General features: G+C 36.7%; 2 protein-coding genes across 4 annotated transcripts in view; one reads left to right on the forward strand and one right to left on the reverse strand.

The window, feature by feature from the left end:
* Positions 1–132: 132 nt before the first annotated feature.
* ppm1kb (protein phosphatase, Mg2+/Mn2+ dependent 1Kb) lies at positions 133–14,021 on the reverse strand. Its single transcript, XM_044113581.1, has 8 exons — positions 13,891–14,021; positions 10,538–11,091; positions 9,481–9,581; positions 7,148–7,187; positions 5,450–5,503; positions 4,283–4,427; positions 3,214–3,348; positions 133–2,070 (listed from the first exon to the last, which is right to left on the reverse strand). Exons 2-8 carry the CDS (start codon positions 11,029–11,031, stop codon positions 1,939–1,941), a joined length of 1,101 nt encoding a protein of 366 aa, XP_043969516.1. The 5' UTR covers positions 11,032–11,091; positions 13,891–14,021; the 3' UTR covers positions 133–1,938.
* A 1,780-nt stretch (positions 14,022–15,801) lies between these two features.
* herc3 (HECT and RLD domain containing E3 ubiquitin protein ligase 3) overlaps positions 15,802–27,848 on the forward strand; it is a 28,766-nt gene continuing 16,719 nt past the window's right edge. For 2 of the 3 annotated variants that reach the window (XM_044113398.1, XM_044113399.1), the window contains exons 1-10: positions 15,802–15,892; positions 18,354–18,704; positions 20,783–20,942; positions 22,163–22,239; positions 23,427–23,648; positions 23,807–23,898; positions 24,195–24,325; positions 24,924–25,075; positions 25,722–25,795; positions 26,888–27,012. In XM_044113398.1, the coding sequence (XP_043969333.1) occupies positions 18,482–18,704; positions 20,783–20,942; positions 22,163–22,239; positions 23,427–23,648; positions 23,807–23,898; positions 24,195–24,325; positions 24,924–25,075; positions 25,722–25,795; positions 26,888–27,012 (1,256 nt within the window). In that variant the 5' untranslated portion in view covers positions 15,802–15,892; positions 18,354–18,481. Of the gene's footprint in view, positions 15,893–18,353; positions 18,705–20,782; positions 20,943–21,048; positions 21,184–22,162; positions 22,240–23,426; positions 23,649–23,806; positions 23,899–24,194; positions 24,326–24,923; positions 25,076–25,721; positions 25,796–26,887; positions 27,013–27,848 lie in introns of those variants that run through there. The other variant, XM_044113400.1, reaches the window with a different exon arrangement.

Here is a 27,848-nt window from a genome sequence, read left to right on the forward strand (position 1 = left end):
TCCAACTGTTTTAGTTCAAGTCTTCTTCTACTGACTAATTAGTGAGGCGGGTTTCATTATGCAGCTGAACAGCCATTTTGTTCCGAGATCCAACCTGCGCATGTGAAATATTCAGATATGTGGGATCCAAGATAAATATAACATTTATTTAATATATATGATCAGTCTTACATAGGTACATAAATATAACTATTTACAAAACACAGAAACTATACATTCCTGTACCCTAAACATCTTTGTGGAAATGTGCAGCAACTTTTAATTTTCTCCAACTATAATCTCCAGAGTTGTGAAAAGTGATGTTTTCAGTGGCGCTTTGGTGACACAAATGTCATTAAAATGTACATTTTTGCAGGTATGGACAGGTCAGGTGATAAAATCCTTAAAATTAGAAGCTTGGACCCTTAAAAACGAATCTAAACTTACAGATTTTAACAGCAAAACAAGCAAAATCTTAATGTTCTGCAAATATTTAAACTACAAAGCCTTCTCAGCGCAGTCTTCAAGTTGGACTGGAGGAAATTTAAAGAAACTTGAACTTTTTTTAACTCAAACTGGTTAAACTGGAGCCAACAACCGATCAGATGGTCATCAAAATCAGATGATTTCCCTTTGATCAGCTCAAAATGAAGACTAGAAGAATATGGAATGAAAACTGATCATTTTACTCTTTGATGAATGAAGTAAAACCAGAAATTCACACAATTTTTAAGTCCTTAGATGCATCATTAAACAACATGCATGGAAAATGGGAATTATACGTTTTTGGTCGGATTTTAAAATTTTATTTTAGGCCAACAAATCTCCAGCATATTTAAATCATTTTTTAATGCTAAAATTAAAAAGAAAATATGCTTATAATACTCCTTAGAAAGAAAAAACAGACCTCATTGATTGTATTTTTTTTCTGGGTTGTTTTAATTAATGCTTCCTAATTTATTGTAGAAATCTTGGTTTTCATATGACAAAAAATATCGACACTGCAAAAACAAAAAATCTTACAAAGTATTTTATGTTTAATTTCTATTGCAAATATCTAAGTACACTTAGAAGAAATAAAACTAATTTACAAGTAACTTTTCAGCAATATAGGAACTTGTTTTAAGTCAGTAGTTCTGTAATATTGATGAAGTGCTAATTCCTCTGGCAGATTATTTCACTCAAACATGGGAAAAATGTATCGTACTTGGTAAAATATTCTGCAAGTGGAACTGTTACTTTTTCATCAATATTAAGAAATTATTGACTTAAAAAGGCTCCTATTTTTTGCTGAAAAGTTACTTGTAAGTTAGTTTTATCTTATTTTAAGCGTATGAAGATATTTGCTCTAGAAACTAGTTAAAGCAAGTTGGCAAGGTTTTGTGTTTTGCAGAGCAGTGGAGCAGGCTGCTGGTGGTAATTAGCTCCAAGTCATTTTAAATTAGAAATTTGGATTTAATTTAAACAGAAAAAATATTTTTAAAAGCTCCATTAGGTGGTTAATTGAAGGTTTAAGGTCTGTGTTGTAGAGACAGTTTTGTGTATGAAGTTAACGAGTCTCCTTGTTTAAAACGAGACACTTGTTTATAAGTTACTTAGAATTTATTCCACTGATTATCAAGCATTAAAGTTTAAGTGCTGGACTTTCCCATGGTTTATGGTCCATCGTAACAACAAATTGGCTGATGACTTTCTTCCTGTCGTTCAAATATTTCTTTGTTTTTAGCACCACAACGTAGCTGGATTATTTGTGTACAAAACCTTATATAACAAGGGATTACTTCATATCTAGTGCACATCATGAACTCGCAGCCCCGGTTTCCATGGGAGCTGCACATCAAGCTGCTCTAAACAACATCAGGACAAACTGAACTCTGTATTCATCCAGGGAGCACAGCCTGTATTGCACATGTTAGTGAAGTCTGCAGGAAGCAGCTCGCCGATGCGGGCGGCGTCAGGCTACGCCCAGCGGCTGCTGGACACGAAGCTCCTGCTGAAGGAGAAACTGACGTCTGAACTCTTGTGTTTCCCCCAGGCGCCGAAAGGCACCACGATGATTGTGCTGTTGTCCTCCGTACCGTAGTGAAGAGCCTGACACAGACGAGGACAGAGAATAAATTAGACAGAAATTGTTAACGCTGGTTTTGTAAGTTATACATCAAAGGTCTTCTTTAACATTTTCATTAGATAAATGACTCAAACTTATTTAATTGACAGTGCACAATGACGCAACAGTAAATTTAGCAACAAACTGGAAAAAAAAAATACTGAAAAACTGCGTGACTATAAATCCATTTAGATATGTTCAAGTGTTGATGATGCAGATAAATAAAATACATAAAATAAAGAAAGTATAACAGACCTCCATCAAGTCGTAATTCAGTACTTCTTTTTCTCCATTGAGCAAATTTGAAATATTAGAAAGAAATTCCAGCTTGGGAGTATTGTTGTTTTTGGGAGCCATTTTAGTTTTAGCTTTTTATTTCTTAAGTTTTTAGTCATTTCCAAATGTGATAGTTAACAATGCAAAGAAATAAAATCAAGTAAATTATGGACAATCCTGTTTGTGAGACTGTCTTTAGTCAGAGGCTTCTTCAAATTCACTGTAATACAGTCTGCTATAGCAGATCCTTCCTCCCAACAGCCATCACCATCAACAGTCTACAAGAATTTGAATTAATATGAGTTACAACAACATTTAATTACCCTTTGGGTTCAATAAAGTATTTGAGTCTCAGAGGATAAATTATTTCTCTTTATCTTTAGCAAAAGACCAGAAGTTATTTCTCCCTCTCACATTAGCCTAGCATGTTTTTTTGGTTTTTATTTACACACATTTCCCTGCCCTGCAGATCTTCCTGCTTTTGGATCCACTTGATGTGAAATGTTTGGATTTGAATCACCGCAGAGTTTATTTCAACTCGACCAAGAAATGGGTTTGTAAGCGGACCGGAGTTTGCGTTTTTGGTCTGATTGCGAATTCAAAACTCTGAAAACAAACCGGACTCTCAACCAAATAAACTAGAGTTTGATCAAAGATGTAATCGAGCCCCAATTAAAAACCTTTTTCCTTCAACTGTGCTCCGAGTTGAATTTACACACTTCCCAATTCCCTCACTTCTACATTTTATTCATCTATATTTGTCGATTACATAAAATCCTAATAAAACAGCTTGCAGATAAAATGCTAAATCATTCAGGAGGATTTGTTTCCAAGTCTGAAGTATTTCTCACCTGGTCAGATATTCTCTGCGCTGCCTCTTTGGGGTCGTGACACTGGTTGATGACGTTGCAGATCTCCTGGCTGTTCATGATGAAGTTGATGCCGTCTGTGGTCAGAGCCAGAAAGGAGTCATGGACATGATGCAGCTGCAGAAAACAGAAACACACATCAGCAGTTTGGCCAGGAAACACTTTAATAAGACTTAATGTCAACTTGTCGTTATCGATAGATACGTTGCATATTATTGTCAACACTGGAGGGCAAAACGGCGATTCTGTCACAAACCATCAAGATAAAATAAATCTGTATGTATGGTTAATTCAGTGCATCAGAGCAAAGGGAACAATAACACAGAAAAGACGTTAAAAAGATCAAAACCACTCGAATTCTTCTTTTTTCTCGCCGTTTGTGTCGGCTGCGCTACACACAGACCTGTTGCCGTAGCAACTGACTAACAATAGCTCTACTAATGTGTCAGGATTCGACACCAAAACATTTCCCACACAAAGAACAGAACATCCAGTCGGTAACAGTTTTATGTTTTCAGGCCTGAAGTTTATTTTGTGATTATTGATAAGTGATCGTCTGAACACAGCAGTGATTGATCAGCTAATTTAAACACCTGCCCTACTGACAATGTCAGAAATGTCAGAAAGTTTGTGTGTGGGTCAACTTACATATGCGTTTCTTTCACTGAACAGAAACGCATCGCATTCCACAGCACGTCTGTGTGTCAAATTTCTGTAGTCAAGCTAGCATAACTAACCTACTCACCTCTCGCCTGCTTTTTTTTTAATTAAAACTTTTTCCTGACCTTGTCATGCAATTATCGTAGTGTTGATGCTTGGTTGTAAAACTCTGCTTCCCTTTTTTTGTTAATATGTCACATGTACATTTAATATTTAGCATGTCATGCTGATAACTTGTTAGCCAAAATCATTGGTAGTCAATGTCCGTGCGCAGTTTTCTGCCCTCCAGGAGGAACTGGGCAACGTCACGCTGCAGCACGTCTACATGTGAAAGGAAACGGGTCAAATAAACTTGTGTTCTGGTTTCAACAAACTCTGGTTTTAAACTTACTGTGACTTTTTTGGTTTCTGGCTCAGCAATGACTCCCATCTTCTTCAGGTCAAAGTCTCCGATGCTGCGTGTCATCGCCAGCCGGCCGTTGACGTTCGGCTGCCCCAGACTGTTCCAGGTGATGTAACCCCCGCTTTTCTTTATCCTGACGTAAACAACAAAGGTCTCTACTAAATATAGCATTAAAAATCGCAAAGTTGGCACAGTTGTTAAACACATTTGTCTCTCAGACCATTGAGGTTGTAGAAAAAAAAATCCGTAATTCACTCAAAATGAAAGCCTCTTTCTGCCAAAAACTGGATGACAAAAGGTTTCCAGTCTGCTGCTTTGGTGTCAGTTAGCCATTTTTTTTTTTATGATAATTTTATTTACAGACACTTCATAATTAATTTTGCTCCATATATGACTTATTGTATAGAAGTTTGGAACAACATATATAAAAGCATTCACCTTATATAGTAAGTTTTATATAAGGTGAATGCCAGAGAACATACAAATATTTTTTTATTCAGTCACATCTTAAAATTAAGTGATTTGTTTAATTTTAAAAAATTATTAATTATGTTTAAAGCAAGAAATACATTATTGCCAATTAATTTACAAAAAACCTTTCGCCTTAAGCTCAAATTAGAGAAATAACTGGATTTCAAAAGCTAAACTGTGTGTAATATTTTAAAGCAAATGTCCATTTTGGTGCATTGTGGAGTAAAATTATGGAATAGTTCGGATGAAAATGCTCTACTTTAAAAATACTTTATAAGAAAAAGAAAAATCAAGTCTGAAACACTTTTGAGTTAATAATGAGGAGAATATTATAATATTTGCATTTAAAGTATGTGGCCCTGAAAAATATTTGTAATTATTGAAAAAGAGGAACGTTTCTACATACATTTTCTTCTTCCTGCTCCTTTTCCACTCACGTAGAGGAAGATTTATAACAGAATGTGTTTGCATATTAATGATGAAATTTGTTAAATTGACTGAATGAACTTATTGATTTGTTGCTTTATTTATTTTGGATATCCAAAATGTTTTCCAGTTCCAGTCATAATGAGAACGTGTTCTTGCATTATTTCCATTATATTACTTGAAAATAGTCTCAAAACAACAAATATTATCGTGTATCACAATGACGTCTGGGATAATTTATCGTCCAGCGAGGCTTACCTCTCCTTCTCGTCCCTTCTTTCAGGTGTGTGGTCAACAGTCAGCTTAAGAGCGCTGAATTAGGAGGGGGTTTTTTTTGCTACGGATCATCGATTCCACGTAAAAAATGTTACAGAACTGAGAATTGCAACCACAAGCACTTAATTCAGAATATCCATGTTGGTACATCCACAGAGCAGACATCATCTGAGGTTTTTAGACTCAGAAAAAAACTACAGTTTACACAGTAAACACAGGATGTAAATCACACATGCAGGTAGAACTGCTGCAGCACAGCGTTGAGATCCAGAGTAAGAGTCATAGCAAAAATAAACCTTAAAAACAAATGGCACACAACAATTTAATAAGAGTCCAGGCTTGTATACGTAATAACAAACAAGCTAACCTAAAATGTCTATTTTCTGCAGAAATTAAATTATTAGTAAGTATAAAAGGGTACACATCAACTCCTTTTATAGGCATTTAATCTGAAAAACAAAAAAAGTGCAAATAAACAGCAGTGATGTCTAATTCCTTAAGGGAAAACTATTTAAATCTGCTAAATAATAATATCTCTCAGCGCCCTCCACAGTTACCGGTACCCCTGGTAAAAATTTATCTTTTACTGAAACAACTTAAAATCGTCACACTTTACGTTTCATTCAAATGTATTTCCCTTAGGTTTTTCTGTAATGCCAATTTATTTTAAATGTTTTTCACAAATTTCTCGACCACAACAATAAGGTGATGGAAAATATATGGGGATTCAAACTTTAATTGGGATTTCTAAAACTCATTACAGAGTTATCCCCTCTTGGATGTTTTACTCCTTTATTCCTTGTGCAAATCAGTCACGATCAACAAAAGGTTTTTTGTCCACAAAAGTCACATTTTTTTTTTATCACAACTGATTTGTAAAAGTGAAAAGGGGAAAACATTCAAAAAGGTGAATTCTTTCTATAACAAGTATATATACATTGAATTTTTAATCTGATGACTGTTGATCATTGATGATGTCACGTTCAACAGATTCTAGACATTTTAAAATTACCTAACGAGTAAAGGGACACATTTTATGAAAATGTACAAGTTTTGAGGGTTTTTTTTCTGCCACACGACAGCTATGTTAATTAAAATTTAATAAAAATCCACCAAATGTTTTGAAAAGTTGTCCACATTTTAACAACCTCCCCAAAGCTGTTTTCTTTCTGTCCAATTAGGTGGAAGCTTTTGAAATCTGGCTGTCGGTTTGTTTGTTTTGTTTCTTTTGCACAAAAAAAGCTGAATTAGGAGGGTTTTTTTTTGCTACGGATCATCGATCCACGTAAAAATGTTACAGAACTGAGAATTGCAACCACAAGCACTTAATTCAAATATCCATGTTGGTATAGCATGACATCATCAATTTATTGAAAAATTCTGATTTTGAAATGAAAATGTGGTAAAACTGCTACCCTACCAGTTTGTTTTTACCAGCAGTGTCTTTAAATGTGGAGTGCACAGTGCGCTAAACATGCTGCATTTATTGAAGATCTTTCACTAATGAGCTACCGAACATGTCGTACAGCTGGTCAAACAGATGCATTGTCTCACAGGAAGCATACACTTGGTAAGAGAAGAGTAAGAAAGAGGATTTAGAGAAAGATAGGGAACCTTCCAGTAGTCCAGGATTTAGGACCCGCTGGACTCTCCTTCAATATCTATCCTCTCGTCATCCACACTGGTACCAAGGGCCTCCAGCTCTGAGCTGGGTCAGCAGCTGCCGTAGATAACATGCACACACACACACAGGCATATTGGGACATTTCACACAGCGTGGCCCAAATCAGGCCACATAACACGTTTACTAGCTTTCACTGTAAGATATAATCTCTCTCTCAAACTGAATAGTAACTGAGAAAAACTAACTTCATGCAGCAAATCTGTAATTTGGTGTTTTAAGAGAAAGTTTGTTTGTTGCACTGGATTATTCGACAGATTGGAAAAAAAAAAATCAATATCTCATAAAATTTACATTGAAAATTTATTTTTTAATTTAATTTTACATTTGATGAGTTTTGATGCTTTGTACATTAAAAAGAATTAATAAAGTCCTACAAGTAATAAAGCACAGAAGACAAAACAAAATAAAGTAAAACTTAAAAACAATTGCTTGGTTTTTCTTTTCCAGGATAGAAATAAAAGTAAACCAGCATCCAGAAAGAGTGAAAAGTTTAAATATGTCTCAAAGCTGCTGGACGTAATTTTTAATTTTTTTTAAACAGTCACCAAGTCATGTCAGTATAATGAGAGACAGATAATATTTGGGGAAAAAAAACTCTTCCATAAGCTGCTATTGCTGTCTGAAGAAAAGCACCAAAAACAACCAATCAGTGCCAGGAGGCGGGTCTTAGCACTGTCAATCACACCTGTGTTCGTGCTGCTTAATGTGCCAATGGCAGAAAAACCCTTTGTCTGCCATCATCAGTAGACAAATGGCACTGAACATGCTAGTTAGTGAATGTTAACTAGCCTTCTCATTCACTACAGATTCTGCAATCAGAGAGGCAACGGGGGAAGAGCGACATGTACACAAGAATGATTGACAGCGCTATGATTCGCCTCCTAGCTCTGCTTGTGTCTAGGTAGCACTGTGGGAAGACGGAGCAGCTTGATTTTTTTCACACATTATCTGTTTCATAAGATATTGTTACTAACATGATGACAGTTTCATATGGCAGCTTTAATGATAAAATACTTTTTAAAAGTTATCAGTTAGTCATTTTGTTCATGATTTTGGGCTGAGCTTCATCTGATCACACAATATTTTGATCTATAGACCAGTTGATTGGCTTAGCTGCAGGTTTGGAAACTGTAGCTATCCAACCATATTGGAGGCTTTTTGGTGCAGCCCATATTTTTAAATCTGTTCATTTGTTTAATCGTGATGAACTGCTAACTGAAATAATCGTCAACTAATTTAGTAATTGATTCAACTGTTAACTGGAGTATAGACTCAAAAAAGACAATTCAATGAAAGAAAAACATACTCAAAGCAGTATTTAAACCAAAACTGTACAAAAGTATTTTACATTTCGCGTTTAAGATTAGAAAAAAAAAAAAAAACCTTCATTGTCTGTAAATATATTCTACCCAGAAATCAAGTGGCAAGTTTCAGTTTTCAATTAATGCATTTTAGCCACAATGAATATGTATGATCGCCAGAATAATCATTTACAAAAATAATTATCTGCATTCCTAAAATCTTTTTCTAATTACTTCTTCAACCTGAAGGCAAATTTGCTGCAACATCTTAAATATTTTTCCCCTCTTTCATCCTGTAGAATAATGGAAAATTAATTACTTTAAAAATTGGCAAGAAAAACATCCATAATATGCTTTCACAGACAGACTCACAAGCACTAATAATCATTTAATTAAACTGATTTCATCTGCAGCAACTGCCATTTCCAACACTATGATCTTGTCAGGAACAAAAATGTAATATTTTATCTTCTGCTGTTTAACTTTCTTTGCATTTATTCAAGACTTGCTGAGGATCGGATGAATACCAACTAATCCTGAAAAACAAATACATTAAGAGAAAATAAACATTTATTTTAAACAAAATTTGCACAAAGCTTTTCCAGTTGTTTGTATGATGGAGAGTGAAAACTATTTTAAAATTCTCACTTTTTAAAATCTTTAAAATGTTATTATCTAGTGACTGCAGCAATAGATTAACATGCAGTTACTAATTAAGCTAATTAGATCAGCATTCTTAATGTCCATCAATTTAACTGCCTAGGTTTTCCTTTAAGTTGCTGCCTATATACATATTTGAATTATTTGATATTTACTGAATTTCACCTGTTTCTTCTTTTTATAGCTTGTTTGTTATTTAATAAAAATTAGGAAAGACAGACCTCTAATTAAAATCTAAAACCTCATCACGTAGTAGGACAGGTACATTTGGTTTGAATACAGGAGGAGGAAAAAAGCACAATCTATGTTTAAAAATCAATACAGTGTGCAAAAGATACTTAAAGGAATATTCAAATAACAGTACCTACCATTTGGATAGAAGTGCAAGTGCTTTGCCAAAGCTTTGTCTACTTCTAGGAAAGCTTTTGTTAAAGCCGATTCCAGATTGTCGTCTTCTGCCAGAATGTCCCTGAAAAAGGATTAGCAACATTATCACCAAAAATTTTAATTCCTCAATTATTTCCAATGAAATTTGTGTGTAAAACTATAGACACGTTGCAGCGCGAGATCCCACCGCTGGAGGGCAAAAAACTGCTTGCTGATGATGACTACAGTTGGTTTCAGATGTTAAGTTATGAATATAATGCGCTAAATCTTAAATGTACCCCTGACATGTAAAACAAAAAAGGGACGCAGTGCTTTGCTGCCGATTGTCAACATTACAACAACTAGATAACAAGGTCACAAAAAAGGTTTGATAGAAAAAAAAGAGCAAAGAAGATGGAAGTAGGACAGCTATGCTAGCATGACTATGACAACTGCAACATGTAGAGGTGCTGTGGAATTTGGTGTGTTTCAGTTCAGTTAAAAAATAAACACACACACACCAACTAAGAGATCATCAGTAGAGTAGGTGTTTAAATCAGTTAATCAATCACCGCCGTCTTAGATTAGCTAAGAGAGCAGCGTTGGCTAATCTACCACAGCGATCACTTATTAATAATCTCAAAATAAACATTAAGCTAAAAAAACATAATACTGTAATGGACTGAATGTTCTGTTCCTTGCATGTTTTTTGGTGTTGAATCCTGATGCATGTAGTAGCGTTGTTGTCAGTTGCTATGGCAACGAGCCTGTGTGTAGTGCAGCTGACAAAGAGAATGAGAAAAAAGAAGAATACGAGTGGCTTTGAGATGTTCTTCAATGTTTTCGCTATTTTCCCTTTGCTGCGGCGCATTGTACTAAATGAATAATGCGTGCATCTCCAGGTTTCATTTAGTTAATGGGATTGTTCTACCGAGGCACCACAGCTATGGATGGCCGGTAAGAGAATCATCTTTTTGCCCTCCAGCGTTGTGCGCATGTGCAAAGATTTCCAGATGTAGACTATAACATGCAACGTGTCTATATGTACGACTCCCTTACTGGATGAATTTCTTCATGTATTTTTCGCAGAAGTCGGCTGCTTCTGAGCCGCCGTGGCCGTCAAACACAGCGAAGTACAGGGTGTTTTCGTTCATCTGGGAGACCTGGAACCGGTCCTCATTCTCCTTGCGTTGGCCAATCAGGGATGCACACCCTACCTTAGATAGGCTAACTTTGGGAATGGGTTTGCCATAACGAATGCTAGGGGGGAGCATGATGGGCTCGTCGATGCGATCATCCCAAATCCCAAAGGAGTCCCAGGTCGTAAGGCGGCCGCTGCCGTCTGGATCGAAGCGCGTGTTGCTGTATCGCCTCTCAGAAGGTCCATAAATTTGTCTGCAGAACAATGGGAACTCTGTTTTGTGGCTATCGAGCTGAAAGGGCAGAGAATCGAAAGCCTTCTGTAGCAAACCACTGCGACCGAAGTTAGAACCGCTGCGACCGAAGTTAGAACCGCTGCACCTGAACAGGCGCACAAGGCAGGAAGCTGACATCACCCTGAAGACACTCACAGAGGGAGGAACAGGGGTGGAGGTGTTCACAACGTTCAAAAACTGAAGAGAAACAGGAATAAAAAGGACATAAAAATCTTATTAGGGCTGTAAATTAACTGAAATGTTCATATCATCGGTATAACATTTTGCACAATTGAAAAAAAATTGTTTCATCTTGCAATGTTATTGAAAGATGTAGCATGTGCATAATTTGGTAAGAATTTAGAAAAATACAAATATATAAAATCTATCAAGGCGTAACAGGGCAGATCCTTTTTTTTTTCTCCGAAGAGTTTTTGCGGCGCTAGTGGCTCGTATTTTTTGCGGTGCTAGTGGCTCGTATTTTTTGCGACAGTAGGCAGACAGGAAAGAGGGCGAGCAGAGAGGGGAAGACATGCGGCAAGGGTCGTCGGGACCGGGAGTCAAACCGGCAACGTCCGTGTAGAGGACTAAGACCTCCAAACGTGGGGCGTGCCAACCCCCTGCGCCACCACAGCACGCCCCAAATGGGCAGATCTTTACAAAAAATAAAATAAATAATAATAGTACAGTTGCAACAATCCGATACTAATATCTATATCAGTATCGGAAAATTGAAGATAAAATTCTAGAACAGGTATCGTGACAATGTTCCAAATCCCTAAGGACAGATCTATTCAGTCTAATTCTACGAGAGATGCTATGCTTTATTTACTTTCCCTTATTTAGGATTCCTGTGCTTTCTCAACCATTTGAAAGGTTTGCTACATGTTTGACCAAAGTAGTCTACCATCCGTCCATTTTTCTGTACATCCTTTTCCCTAGTGGGGTCAAGAGGTGCTGGTCTATCTTCAGTGAATGTTTTGGGTGAGAGGCAGGATCACCCTGGACAGGTCGCCAGTCTGTCGTAAGGCAACACAGAGACAGACAAGAAACACAATCATGCACACACACTCACACCAAGGGAAAATTTAGAGAGACCAATTAACCTGACAGTCATGTTTTTGGACTGTAGGAGAAAGCGGGAGAACCCGGAGAGAACCCACGCATGCACAGGAAGAACATGCAAACTCCATGCAGAAAGACCCCAGACCAGGATTCGAACCCAGGACCTCTTGCTGCAAGGCACTGGTGTCAAACTCCAATCCTCAAGGGCTGCTGTCCTGCAGTTTTTAGATGTGCCACAGGTACAAAACAAAGGAATGAAATGGTTTAATTACCTCCTCCTTGTGTAGATCAGTTGTCCAGAGCCTTGCTAATGACCTAATTATTCTATTCAGGTGTGGTGCAGCAGAGGCACATCTAAAAGTTGCAGACAACAGTGCTATCAACTGCGCCACTGGGCAGCCTGAAGTAGTCAACCAACATTTTTATTTATTGTCAGTTTCAGTTTCTTTATTAGTTGTTTTACATTGGCTGTTATACTCTAAATTGCACTGACTGAACAAGTTAAAGTTGTTTTTACATGTTTATCTAAAATTGTGAAGGTACTGGTGGATGGAAGTGTGCTTTACTGGTGCAGAGTTATCAAATAAACTTGTATTTCAGTACATTTATGTCAGTGTTTAAAAAAAAAGGACACATTTCAAGTGTAATTAGCTCAGTTTTTCTGCATCAGATCGGGGCTGGATGATACTATAACTCATATCTTTATCAGTATCAGAACTAAAAAAATGTGAATTGGTACATCTCTACAGAAAAAAAAGACCTTTTCCAAGAAACTACTTCTGCTAAAGATGGAAACTCAACTATCTTGTTTTTACTATCTGGAGCAAAAACAGAGTAAAATATGGGAATGAAAACAAGGTTAAAGGAAACACAAATACATGCCTGTGAGCAAAGAAAAGGTAAATAATTAATTGACTCAAAGCAAACCATTTCTGCAGCCACAAAACCCCAACCACTTTAAATGAGCACCAGTCTACGAGTCTTAATTTTTATCAGATGCTTTCTCATCTTCCTATACATTGAGGCAGGGCAAGTTGCACCTCCACTTATTTGTAGCATTAGATTAGCGTGTAATATATAAATGTGAATGGTGAACATGATATATTTTACATTTATATCTGAGTTTAGTTATATTGATTACAATTAACACAAGAAATACTCTTAATATTAATGGGAAAACATTACCACATGTAAATTAAATAGTCTAAATTGAAATTCAACTCATATAATCCAGAAATGAACGCCTCAAAATGATGCAATAACATACAGATATGACAAACTGCTGTCAAATACGATGTTTTCAGCTGTACTTTACCATTTAATATTGCCAAATAACGCAAAACTGGACAAACCCCACTGAAGATTAATAAAATCTATATTCGTAAAACCTTTATCGAAAGATTAGATTTTATGAATATGTAAAATATATATTTTATGAAATCTCTACTTTGTTTTAGCTATCGCGAAGAGAACAAAAGCACCACGAAACATAAACGTTTTCCAGTGGACCTTCCGCAAGTGTGGAATTGTTGAGTCCAAGTTTTAACATTTTAGATATTTTAGCTTTTCAACCAGAGCCGACATTCCTTAAATACCTCTTTAAGTTTCAAATCAGAAGCTGACTTCGTTGTAGCCAACTTCGTTGTCTTGCTTGCTGCTATTATTTGCAGTATAAACGTTGCGTGATTACTACGTGATAGTATTATTTCATGTCTTTGATAAAATTATAATGCCCTTAATATAGCAGCAAATAAAATCAACTATAAAAGTGAGATGCGTCAATAAAAAGGATCTGTCGTCATTTTCAGTTTTGCGCGTTAGCTAGCTTAGCGAACCAGCTAAGTGGCTAACTTTAGCTTGAAATACGCAGTTTATAAAAAACACAATACCGCCACTACTTAAAGTCTCGTGTTGTGTATTAAAAAGTCATACCTTGGATTTATTTAAAAATATAACCGTAGAGTCGAATCCCTGGATTTACTTCCAAAAGAGCGACTGAATGAAAACAGTTAAAAACCTCCTCCGCCCTCTTCTCGGTATTATCAAACAAGGCCTCTCTGATGTGACCGCACCAATCAGCTTTTAGTTCGTTTTACGCCCCGAAAACATCGCTTCCGATTGGTCCATCAAGTTATGACTGCAACGGGCATCTACAAATCAAAAGGCTGCGTCTGGTGTATGTCGCAGACAGACAAAAATGGGGCTTTGTAGCTTAAGTGAATAAATAATTGAGTTTATGTGACAGCAAAAGGCTGTCCTGTGTATGTATCTCTATTTACCTCACTCTATTTTGAGTTTGTTAGCAGTCCCAATGTGGACCAGCTCCCTGTATTTACCATTCAGAACTGCCTAAATACCTTTCGTGTAATTTGAGAGCTTACTGTTTACCTTAGTTCTTCTTTTACCCTGCAGAAATTTAAGGTTAAACCAAACCAAACCTGTTTCTGCATTTTCCTTTTACTATGCAAAACTACCCTGTGGTTTTGAGGCTTTTTGTCAAGTTCCTCAAATTTCTTGGAACCTCTCAGTTAAAATGTGTAGAAGTTAGTCATCTTCTACTGCAGTGGCATAATCTCATTCTGAAAACGTTTTGATATATTTAAGATGTGATTTAAGTGCATTAATTTAAGAAATGTCTATTTTGAATTAAAGTGGCACATTTGTTGGTACTGTAAGGCAGTCCTGGGTTACAGTCATAACACAGTCACTTTATATAGGGAGGACAGGGATGTCTGCAGTTATGTAGTGGTCTGTTGCAGTGAAAAAAGAGCTTGGCTATTAGTTTACTGGTTGGTCTACGTTCCTACACTTATTTGTAGTCATCTTTACTAGTATTATGTCATGATACCGTACTTCATAGGTTATGCATGATGTTTATAGGAAACTTTTGTAATATGCAGTCAGTACTTTCCAGACATTGCTATGTGTTTTTGTTGCTGCAGACCTCTTGCCCAGTTTCTTTTCGGTGTTTTCTTCTACTTTGAAGTGAAATCCTGCTCTGTTGTCCCATACTTTGTAATTATCGTCACTATTTTCCATTGTACATCTAATGGCTTGTCCTTTGTACCCGCCTCCTGACTGATGCCTCTTCACATTGACATCCCTTTGCTTTGAAAACTTTCTGCAGAATGTAGCATTTTATATCCACAGTATGTTGAGCGAGAGTAGATTTGGGGTAAAAAGAAATGGGTCCTAAATCTGTTGCACACTGTTGGACTGATATTACCAATACCTATTGTGGGGATGTAGCTAAGCCCCAATTGCTTCTACTGTGGGGGTGTGCGGCAAAATATATTGTGAATATAGTCATGACATTATCATTGTGTGCAATATTCATACTACATGGAGTGCAGTAGTTAGTGGCTAATATACTTTAAGGGTTATAAACTTTTTTTTCTTAAATTCACAACACAAATGTAATATTTAGCAAGTAGTACCCATCCTAGTTTGGAACTTTAATTACAATTTATGAAGCAGCATTTTGAATAAAATAAAATATTACAAATATTTGTGATATATTTTGGTTGCTTCGATGGGTAACTGTGGAAACATTACTCACCCTGTTTTTACAACGGGGATCAGATAATTAGCATTTAAAAAATGAAATAAAATAAAATAATACCTGAACTATGATTCCAAGTCCCAAAAAAGAAGCCATCACTTCTCAAGATATTTGGATTATATAACAACATATAATCTCGCCATGAAACAAATAAAACTGTCTTTGAATTTGAGTAAAGCAGAATTAAAATTAATATATGGGCCACAAGATTAAAGTTTTTAATAACACTTGAACTTCCGGTTCAGCGTACCAATCACATCATTGCTACCTCTGAGGCGTTTGGTGACGTAACCAGCAATAGCACTTCCTCGTTTGTTTTCTGAGCTGCACACCAGAAGCCAAACGCCCCTTCCTCAACATGCATTTGTCAAGGTGAGAAAACCGATTGTTCGATTTAAAAAGCATTATTTTCCCCATAGCAACCGTCCAGGTTACGTTTCAAACAGAAGCGATATTAAGATTTCTGCTGGTTTCCAGCGCCGCTGTAGCTTGCAGCTCAGTTAGCTGTTTTTTTTAGCTGGTTCTGTTTGATATTTTACTACTAAAATAAAGCGATATCGGTGGGCATAAGCAGATGTGTTCATTATAGTTCATTATATTCATTATAGTATAATATAGTAGTTTATAAGTAATTTGTTAGCGTAAATTCTGTTATGACAGAGAGTTGGAGAGGTTATAATGCACAGTTAAAGAGCTAAAGTTAGCAGCTAGCCGAGCGGAGTTGTGCGATAATCCTTTGATATAATAAACATGAACTAAGACACAGATTGATGTTAGAGAGGCTTGTTTTTTTTGAGGACGAGGATGTTGCGATGACGGTTTCTATAAGAATATAACTGAAACTAGTGGCAGTTGTTTTTTTAAAGGGTCGATTTTAATGCAGTTAAATGTAAAATCAAAGCATTAAAATCATGGTAAAAATTACTGAGAAATTGATCTCTCATTCATTTTTTTGATAATTCTTTAAAAGATATTTTTGGCCCTTACTGAATAGCTTTTCGGGAAGTGGAGCACATGCAAGCTAATGGGTAGGGAACTGAATCCGTGACGGTTGCGCCAGGGAATGTAGCTTCTGTTTTTGGTATATTTTGATAATCTCAATGATTAGTTACCAAAAAGTTCGCCAAAATGTCTCCAGAAATTTTTTTTATATCAAAAGAATAAAAATTCAGCATTTGTTTTGGTTGGTTAACAAATCATTCGTGTCTTTAAACCTACCAGAATCCATCATTTCATATCTTAAATTATAGTAGATATTAGCAGAAAGCTGCACTTTGTTTGCTTTAGGAAACTCCCAGAACCAAGTTTTCATTGTATGATAAACTTGAGTAAAAATAAATTTTTACTGTACACAAAAAGTCAAAACCAAAATTTATAACATGTAATAAATTATTTAAGTGCTTTTATTTGTCAAAAAGCCTACAATTATTCCTACAACTGCCTTAAACACTAAATATATTCTCAGTGGAAACTATTTTAGGAAAATAGAGAAGCACATCCTCATAGACGCTGTTGAGAGTACAGCCAATCAGCACCAAGGAAAATAAATGCTGCTTCTGGATTGGCTGCTTTGCAAACTGCAGCAGCCTTGTGAGTTAAAATTGTTAACATAAGTAAGACCACAGAGAAGGGTGGTCTATAGATCTATAGATTGATGTAGTTCAATCTATAACAGTAAAAACCGGATCTGGGAGTATTTGTTCTGTTTTTCACAGACAAGTTGGCCCAGATTTTCTTAATTCTGGGAGATTGGCCGATACTTACCTACTTCTGCAAGAATGTGAACATTGTATTCGGCCAGAAAATTACAATTGATGGCACTCCTAGTTTTGTGTACACTGTAAAAACACAATGTCTTACAAAGTATTTTTGGTCCAGTTTCTAGTGCAAGTATCTTAATCCACTTGAAACAAGACAAAACTGTCTTACAGGTAACTTTTCAGCAAGATATAGAAGCTTGCTTGAAGTCAGTAATTCTTTAATATTGGCTTTAGAAAGTATCATTTCTACTATATTTTTATTAACAACAATATATTTTTCTATATTATAAGTGAAATAATTTACTATCAACATTAGGGGATTATTGACTTATTGAATTATTAGGGAATTATTGACTTTAAACAAGCTCCTATATTTGCAATAGAAACTAGAAGTAAAACTCCTGGTAAGATTTTGTATTTTGCAGTGATGTTTCTATCCCCAATATTTGCTAATTAACAATAAACAGTCACAACAACTGAACATTATGACATTAAGAGCTTTTAACTAAACATCTAGTGACAATGTAGAAATGGGGTTGGAATCATGATTCATTCATTTAAAACTGATGTTCAGTCTCTCTACTTGCTTTATTCTATCAACATCCATCCATTTTCTGTTCACCCTTGTCCCTAATGGAGTCGGGAGGGTTGCTGGTTCCTCTCCAGCTACGTTCTGGGCGAGAGGCGGGTTCACCCTGGACAGGTCTCCAGTCTGCTGCAGGGCAACACAGAGACATACAGAGACATACAAGCATTCACACACACACTCACACCTAGGGAGAATTTAGAGAGACCAATTAACCTGACAGTCATGTTTTTGGACTGTGGGAGGAAGCCGGAGTACCCGGAGAGAACCCACCATGCACAGGGAGAACATGCAAACTCCATGCAGAAAGACCCCGGGCCGGGAATCGAACCCAGGACCTTCTTACTGCAAGGCAATAGCTCTACCAACTGCTCCACTGTGCAGCCCATTCTATCAACAAGCATTCCTCAATCATAACCCTGTTTTCTAACTGAAGAGCCGTCGATATTTCACTGAAGATGATGAGTACTTCCTGCTGTTTTCCCAGGGTTGGCGTTTACATGAAGAGGAGAAAGCGGGGCTGATCTGAGGCTTCAACCGAATCGTCTCCCTCCATCTGGCCCTCGCTCTCTCCGCCTCTTCAGACTGCTGCTCATTTCCTCTCCTTTCTTCAGCATGCTGTGCTGGGGAAATGCCAGGGATGGGCAGCTGGGCATCGGCGCGGAGAGAAACCCAGCGTTTGAGCCCAGGAGCTGCCATGTGTTCAGCGGGCGGGGACTGAAGGAGGTCGCGTGCGGAGGGCAGCACACGCTGTTCCTGCTGCACGACGGCAGCGTTTACACGTGTGGCTCCCACAGCTGCGGACAGCTGGGCCACAACAGAGATGGGACGTCCCCAGGTAAGCTTTTGTTCTGCAGCTTCAGTGCTTTAAGCTGCATCATCCTGCAGATAGAGTCTGAAGAATGTGGGAAAACGTGGTCCTTTTTTTGAAGGACAATTTTGTTTACAGAGAGTTCATAATATTTAAAACATCTTCCCGTTCCAGTCTTAAATGTTCGTTAGGAGTTAAAGTTTGTTACGGTGTACTTGCATTACTATGCCATGATCATCATATTACATGAAAATGGTCTCAAAACAACAACATTATCGTTTACCGCAATAACTTCTGGGAAAATCTTTTGTCCTGCAAAATTTGTGGACAACTAGGCCTAGTTATGGATGAAAATGTGTGGTGCAAACTGAAAAGTTCTTTCATGTATAACTTACCTGCTGGGAATGTAGGTGTATTTAAAGCCACACCCAAACTCACAGTAGACTTTAGTTAGTGGAAATTTCCATGAAAACTGTGAAGGAACCCTGAAGCAGTATTTGCACAGGCATGTTGGAGAGCCTGCTAGGCAATCCAGGCTGGAATCAGTGAAAGCTTTCCTATCTGAAGCAGAAACTGGAGTGGTAGGCTGTTTTGTAATAGTGGTACATTATTATTATTATTATTATAAATTACACATCATTTCTTTTTGAACATCAGAAGCTATTGCATATTTAGGATTCATCCATTTCTGCTAAGCTTCTTTGTTAAAGTCTGCAGCTGAAAACCACACAGGAAACACAGAGTAACTGCTTGTAATTATCTGTTCTGCTTTTCTTCTCATTTCCTGAGCTTCCTGCTTCTACTTCTGAGTGAATGGCAATGCTCTGGAACAGTTTAAATGCATCCATCATAGTTTTTATAGAACAATCTTCTAGCAGCAGGATTTCCAAATTCCTCACATGGGTTGGGTTTATGAGGGAGCCCAGAAGGGCTGTTGGACAGGATTAACATTTTGGTTTGTTTGGGAGGATTTAGCATGTATATTTATTGTTCTTCAAGTTCAAATTAAAATACTTCTACATTTTCCAAAGACTTTAACTGCATGGAATTTATAGTGTTAAATTTTTGTCTTTTTAACTTTTGTAATTCTTTGTTTGCACCGCAGAGTTTTCACAGGACTGCTGATTTCACAGTTCTTGAGTTTCTTCAAAGCTGCAGAATGTAGCTTTTATAAAAAGAATTATTTTTGAAATAGTTTTAAAACTGTCACCATGTTGTGAAATCATAATATGAACAGATAATCTGTTAAAAGATTGATCTCCTCCACATCCTCTGTGTGAAGAAATTCTCTGCTCCCACTCAAAAGCAACCAATCAGTCAGAAGGCGGGTCTTAGAGCTGTCAATCATCATAGTGAACACGCTGCTAAATGTGGTAATCGTGGAGAAAAAACTTACTGTTCCAGGAAAACCATTTATCCGCTGTCATTGGTGGCTATGCTAGCTAGCTTTAGCCTTAACGCACATGGACATGATTGACAGCGCTACGATCCGTCTCCTGGCCCTGAGTGATTGTTTCTAGATAGCTCTGGGAGAAGGCAGAGGAGCTGACAGCTGCATTGCTGTGACCTATACAGTTACCTAAAAAAGAAATATTCAATAATTTTCAAAATCATTTTTATTGTTATCACATTAGCTCATAAGATAGATAAAATTTTAACTCAATTTAATAGAAAACACTCAGTACGTTCCGATGACATCACTGCGTCATCACGTGACTCCCTCCCGAAACAACCCTCCTCGATAATAGACCTGGGAAAATGTTTGAAGCTGAAAGTAATAAGTTAGGATGGATATGTTAACTGAAGCAGGAACACCGCAGGTGCTTCCACGATGAACAGCGTCAGTTTAGGCTGCAACAAAAAGTAAGTTAGCGATTGTGTATGTTTGTGTGAATGCGTGTGCTCGCATGCTGACACGGACTCATAACTAAGCCTCCTCCGTCACAACTACTTAGGAATGTTTTGCTTTTTAAATTTTTTTTAAATTACTGAATTAAAAAAAACTAAGCCACAATTACAGAATGGAATCATATAAGTGATTCCCTTCTTATATGACTGTGACTGTAGGTTGCTTGTAGCCTGATGAGACTTTGTTCTCCCCACAGAGCTGGTTGGGGCTCTGGACACCCAGAAGATAACGATGGTGTCGTGTGGCCGGGCGCATTCGATGGCCATCAATGAGCAGGGTCAGGTGTTCGCATGGGGAGCCGGAGAAGGCGGGCAGCTCGGCCTCGGGACAGTGGAGGTGGCCGTTCGAATCCCGAGGTGACCGGTGGCACATCAGTGACAGACTGAAGCTTCTGCGAAACAAAAATCAATCAATTAATCAACTTTATTTTGTAGAACATTTCATCAACATGGCAGTTCAAAGTGTCTTCCATCATAGAAACAGAAAAGTCCATGCAGCTAATGATTCAGAAAACCAGGAACAAACATCAGACTTTGATGAGAGTCGTCACCAAAACCGTCAATGATTTGTTGATTGGTCAACATCTCTTTTATCAAGGTTCAAAACCAACTGTAACTTTTGCAGTTTTCTGTAAGTTTGTTCTAGATTTGTATTGCATAGAGGCTGAATGGTGGTTCTCCGTGTTTGGTTTTGGTTCTGGGGATGCAGAGCAGAACCAGAACCAACAGACCTAAGTGGTCTGAGAGGCTGATACAACAGAAGATCTGTAATACATTGTGGTGCTAGCTAAACTGTTCAGTGACTTATAAACTGACTTTGTAACTGTCTTTATGAAAGTTCAGGCCCGAGTCCATCACTACACCCTGCTTTTGGGTCTGGTTTCAGGTTTTTAGCTGTAATAACTGAAATGTACATTAGCTTAATAATTTTGTTGTTTAATATCAGAAATCTTAAAAAATAATAATTTTGAACACTTTAAAAGCTCAAATTTACAGTTTTAATCTTTCCATTTAAGAGAAAGTCTTGTAAAGGACGCGAAGAATAAAACATAAACATCTGTTTAGCAGCAAAGTGACAGGTAATAGAAGCATGTAGATTCACACAAAGATAAATATAAAAATCATAATTTAGAATCTCATAATGTACAAAAAGGCAAAATTTAAACATAAAATACTGCTTAGTTATTAAAAATAATATTTCAATGCATAGAAAAGTGCAAATTAGTAGGATAATTTAAAAAAATTTACAAAACGTTGCCAGTGTATTTGTGCTTTAAAAGAGATTAGTTACAATAAGTGACAATAAAACTGTGCAAATAACAGAAAGGATGTGAACACTGGTTATAGAGTTTAACAATCCCTTCTTCATTTGAAATTTATGCTTTGCACTTAGTTGTTACTGCTTTATTTGTGTGTTTTTTATTAATTTGGGTTTTGAGTTATTTAACCTTTTAACATCCCTATTTTTAGTGTTGCATTGTTTTACTGACATCCTTTCACTTGTCTTTATTTTCACTGTTACAAAACAGATATGAAGCAAAAGATATGAATTGTATTTTTGTCCTTGTTTGTTCCAGGTTGGTCAAAAGGCTTTGTGACCACAGCATCTCCCAAGTGATGTGTGGGAACCAGCACTGTATCGCACTTTCTAGAGGTGGGAAAAAATGTGTCTCCATAGCAGCAAAGCCTGCATATTATTACTGCTTGTTGTCAAATTACCTCCCAAATTTTATTTTTAGCACATTTGCCCTAATGTCAGAGTAATTTCCAAATTATTGATGGTATCATCGACAAAGAGAGAGATTGACATGGTGTAATGTTGGGATTTGAATCTGACCAGAAATTCAAACTGCATATCTCCAAAAACATCTAAAGTTGTCAAAGCACTGCAAATCCACAACAAAATGGCTGAAAAAGACAAGAATTAATGTTTTGGTAATGGCCCACTCAAAGCCCAGGCCTTAGCATAAATGAGGTGGAAGCTTTAGAGCAGTTCAGGAATGAAAAGGTTTGGTATTTGGTGTTTTTGGACACTGAAAACTTTAGTAACTAGTAAAAGCTACATTATTTTTATGATACTATATAAAGTAGAGTATATGTTTTCTTGCACCATAACTGTATAAATTAGTTGTTTTAATGTTTTCTAATAGTAGAACTTAATAAAAAATTTAATTGAATTAATTGCAGGTTGTGTAATTTATTAATTGCAATTAATCACATTTTAATCTAAGCCCTATATTGACAAAATAAGCAACATTTTTAATTCAAAGGTTCTTTCTACTGCTAAACCATTTAATAATTTAATAAGACATATGAGCTGGAAAAACAAGAATATTTAATGTTTTGAATCTGTAATTTAGGTTGTTTATCCATCAGAATGGTGCAAAGGAACTTCTTTAGAAATGTGGACTGTAGACGCTAACGTTAGCAATAGCATCCACATTAGCAATAGCATCCACATTAGCAATAGCGTCCATGCGCTAAACATGCGCTGCTGCTAGATGTTTAGCATTGAGATGCTCTTTTAGGCTTGAGTCGCTTCACTCGGCTAACTCTTTTTAGCACAACCTGAACACAACAATAGCCTTTTCCAGCATCCAATCAGATTGTTTTTAGAAGCAGAAATGAACTCCCAGTGGGCCAAGCGAAACGGCTTTGTTGTCCATCGCTGCTTTTAGCAGTTGTCGCTTGTGCGTCCGATTTCCTGGAGTACCAGAAACACGCAAACAAAAAAGTTCCGGCTGGAACATTTGCACATATCTACGTAACTAATGAAAATGAATGTGTTAAAGTCCTGCCTTAATGTTTACATTGATAAAATTGTTGTGTTTTCCCCCTCAGATGGTCAGCTCTTCACTTGGGGTCAGAACACCAGCGGCCAGTTGGGTCTGGGTAAAGGAGAGCCAAGCAAACTGACGCCTCATCCCCTGAAGTCCTTGGCAGGGATTCCTCTGGCTCAGATAACTGCTGGAGGAGACCACAGTTTTGCCCTCTCCCTTTCAGGAGCCGTCTTTGGATGGGGCAAAAACCGGGCGGGGCAACTTGGACTGAATGACAAACAAGGTATTAATCAGCTGGTTACAAAAAGCCGTTGATAAAAACAGTGATCTAAACAGTGGAGTATTTTTGGTCCTGAAGCTAAGATGGACAATCAGTTTTCTCTTCCTTTGATTTTCTTCTCTGCTGTCTGCTAACTTTTCTCAACTGTGCCGTTTCTCCAGATCGAGCCGTCCCGTGTCACATCAAGTTTCTGAGATCACAAAAAGTCGTTTATATTAGCTGTGGAGATGAGCACACCGCAGCCCTCACAAAGGTATAAAATCCCTCAGATCTCAAGAAACTCGAATGTTTCACAAATGAAAGAAGAAAGAGAAATGGCGAAAATGAAATACTTTGTCTAAACCATCCATCCATCCATCCAACCTCACATTCATTGGCCCTTTCATCCAACCATTCATCACTCCAACTATCTCATCTGTTTGTCCATCCTTCCCTCCCTCCCACTAACCTTTAAAGCTCAGAAACAGACTTTGACTAAATAGTCTAGTTCAAGATTTTTGTGTTTTTTAAACAGTAATAAAAAAAATCTGTTCATTCTGTTCTTGGCAGGACGGAGGGCTGTTTACGTTTGGCGACGGCTCATGGGGTCAGCTGGGTCACGGCTCCACCAACAATGAGCTTCTACCGAGGCGAGTTCTGGAGCTGATGGGCACTGAGGTTTCCCAGATCGCCTGTGGCAGGTACTGTCAGTTTAAAACCACTTCAGGGTTTTCATCAGTTATGAGTGTAAATCTGTTGCCACCAGACACAAAAACCAGACTGTAAGCTGTTCAGATTATATTGTCATTATACGTGTTTAACTTTAGATTTTTTTTAAATTATAGTGAAATATCTCCTATAAGCTTTTATAGATTTCTACTTATGTTTAGGGCAGCACATTTAAAAAAAAGTGTGATAATGTGTTAATATTGGTTAAGATGTCTTGCGATAAACAAACAAATAAGCAAACATTGTTGATTCCAGAGCAGAAATGAATAATAACAAACAAAGACCAGAAGTAACAAGTAGTTTTCCATCTAGTTATTTGTGATTTTATATTTGGACAGGGCTTGGTAATTTATTATTACAAGTATGGATGTTCTAACATTGGATTTTGATATTTGCCAAAATTTTAATATCGTTGCACCATTATTTGTAATGATAATTTACATTAGTAATCACAGTGGTTTTACTAGCATTCTATTAAGATGTAAAGCGTTTCAACTGCTTTACCTCATAGGGGACTTTATTTTTATTTTTCTGAATATTGAAGCTGATATTTAAATGTTTTTTGTTCAGGCACCACACTCTGGCCTTAGTCCCGTCGTCCAGCATGGTTTATGCATTTGGCTGCAACAGCCACGGCCAGCTGGGAACGGGAATCCTGGGGGATTCAAGAAGCCCGTTTCCCGTCAAGTCCAGCTTCCTGACTGGAAACCTGCAGAGAAGAGGTGAGAAAACACGAGGTTCGTCTCTTTTCTCAGACAAACTGCTCTGTCGAATGCTTACGGATGGTTGCCATAGCGACGAGGCAAGTGGAGGGAAAATCCTCTTCTTGTCTTTTTCTTTTGCAAAGACTTTAAGTCTGGATTTGTTCCTGATTTCTTTGCAGTATATTTTCCTTCCAAACAAATAGTTTTACAAGAATCTCTTAAGTTGTTTTAATAGTTCTCTAGGTTTTCTGAAGGCCTTTAAAGTAGCTGGAAAAGCATTTATTTCAACAAGTTTTTATTTTTTAACATTCAGGTTGAATGGAAACTCTGACTTCTCTGATTTGCTTTCACCTTGGTTTTTCTGATTATGGGTTGTTTACAAAGACAGATTTCCTAACTGATGGCTAAACAGTCTGTCGTTTTGAGGAAATTGTTACTACACAAACAAAGCCTCCCTTTGTCTGTTTGATTTCTCTGAAAGTGACCAAAAATATCACATTGTTCGCAAAGAATGACTTCTGGAAGATTTGGGACTAAAAAAAAAAAATTTTTTTAATGGACAAACCTTTAAAGAAACTCGTCAGATTTAATTTTGGTTCATTTTGGTAGTTTGAATCACTCTTATCAAATGTTAAGTTTCTCTTTTGTTTCTTTTTTCCATCAGATTCAAAGCAATACACAGTTGTAAAAATCATATGTGGAGGAGACCACAGTTTCTTATTGTACTCCAACGAACAGGTATGCCATTTTCTCCTAAAACCTATTTCTTCAAAAAAAATAATTATTGATACTGTGAGTTGGTTCAATGCTGTGTAGCATAAAAGGCATGTTTCAAGATGTTTATACTTTTTGTTGCTCAAATATAAGCTCAAAAGATTAAGATATAAATCGCAGTTTGTCCAGTGGGGAGAATAAAGTCAGAAGAAACATCTGAGAACAGACAGTTGGAGATCCAGCAGTCCGGTGTCCTATCCAGGCATTTAAAAGCGCAAATGATCGTTTGTGATGAATATTCTCATTCGGAAAAAGGAAATGTTTGAATTTCAGTTCTAGCTTGTTTTTATTCAGGTGTCGGCACCAACCTTTCCCTCAACAACTGGGCCCAAAGAATATTTTGTATTATTGAGCCGTGTAGAACATAACAGCAGTGATGTTTTCTATAAATAATCAGTTAATATTTTACTCTGTGTGATTTGAAAAAAACAACTTTTTAACTAATTATTCTGGATAAAATCACACATAGGAGAAATTTGGCTGGTTATTAATTTGATTTAATAAAATAATCTGCAGATTTTGGCAGACATTTTTTTAAAGAACTAAAGCAGAAGACTTTCAGTTTATTTTGTTTATTTACTCACACAATTTAATGAATTCCATGATGAACTTACAACATACTGTATTACCAGTATGTTGGTAACTTTATTTTTCTGTGCAGACAAGACAGTCTGGTTTCTGTTTGTATTTGAGGCCATGAATATTTCACTCCATTATGTATAAACATGGTAATACATTTCTTGACAGCTCTCAAAAACATTGAAAAAATGTATGTTGGTCCTGAAATAAGACAATGTTTTTATATCCAAGTTTAGATGCATCCTATTTCAGCTTTTCAGACAGGAGAGGGTCAGCTTTTCCTCAATGAACATTATTATGTTCAGTGTTTCACCACAAGGTGGTAGTACTGTCTATGATTTAACTTTGTCATTTGCGTAAACTATGCAGTATGTTCTTTGAAGAAATTATCAGATATTTACCTGGTTAGAGCTCATCAGGCTCCTGTTTTCCTGTTTTTGTGTTTAATACAGTTTTTCTTCTTGTTCTTCTCGGCAGAGTTCTGCTGCCACAGAGGACTTCAGAGTGGTTAATGTCAGTAGAAGCCTCGCCCCAATCAACTACGAACAGTTAAACTCATGGAGATTAAAAATGATGTACAACACAGACTCTGCTGTTGCAAAGTAAGTGGGAACACGAACGGCTGACTGCTTGAAAAATTCTGAAAAGTGCAGCCAACTTATTTAATGAGAAAGGGATGTTTAGCATTTTTTAAGTTTATTCCTGCAATGTTTGCATTCAGATTCCACAAAAAAGGACGTTAAGTGCAAACAATGCGTTCTTTAGATCTGTTTTTCATGTGTTTATGTTGGAATTTATGTGCTTTTTTTATTTTTATTTTTTATGTAACTTTCCATCTCAGAAATAATAATCTGTAACTAGATTTAGAATAAAAAAACTTGTTGAGATCTACAGTCTTTGTCTGTATAGCAGCATTGTTTACAAGTATCAACATTTGAATTCAACCAGAGAAATAGATTTTAGTTTTTAAAACACCAAGGCATAAAATAATAAAAGCATGACTATCAAAAGCAGTGGCAGTTAAAGCTCTTTTGCAGAGTTAGTTCATAGTTCATCTTAGTTCACAGTGACTTTCTCTGTCAGGTTACTCTTGCTATTTTCTTTTTGCTGAATGTTATATTCATCTTTATTTTAAATCCTAAAAATAGAAATAAATGGTGGTTCTTTAAAATGACAACAAATGTCTGATAGTAGACATTTATCTGAAATTAGAAGATCTCTTATATTTATTTATTTTCCTTTCCCAAAAAGTTGTTTGACATTTACGACAGTAAGTGAGTTGTTTTTGGATGGCCAGAGAATAAAAATGAATCCTTAGGTTGTAAAGGTTGCAAATCTCCCTATAAAAAAAACGAAACATTTTATTTGTGATTTGACTAAATTTTAGAGTTTTTTTTGTGCACATCGTTTAAAAAAGCACGTTTGTCTGTTTCTGCAG

This window comes from Gambusia affinis, linkage group LG04 (assembly GCF_019740435.1).
Source record: "Gambusia affinis linkage group LG04, SWU_Gaff_1.0, whole genome shotgun sequence".
Taxonomy (NCBI): domain Eukaryota; kingdom Metazoa; phylum Chordata; class Actinopteri; order Cyprinodontiformes; family Poeciliidae; genus Gambusia; species Gambusia affinis.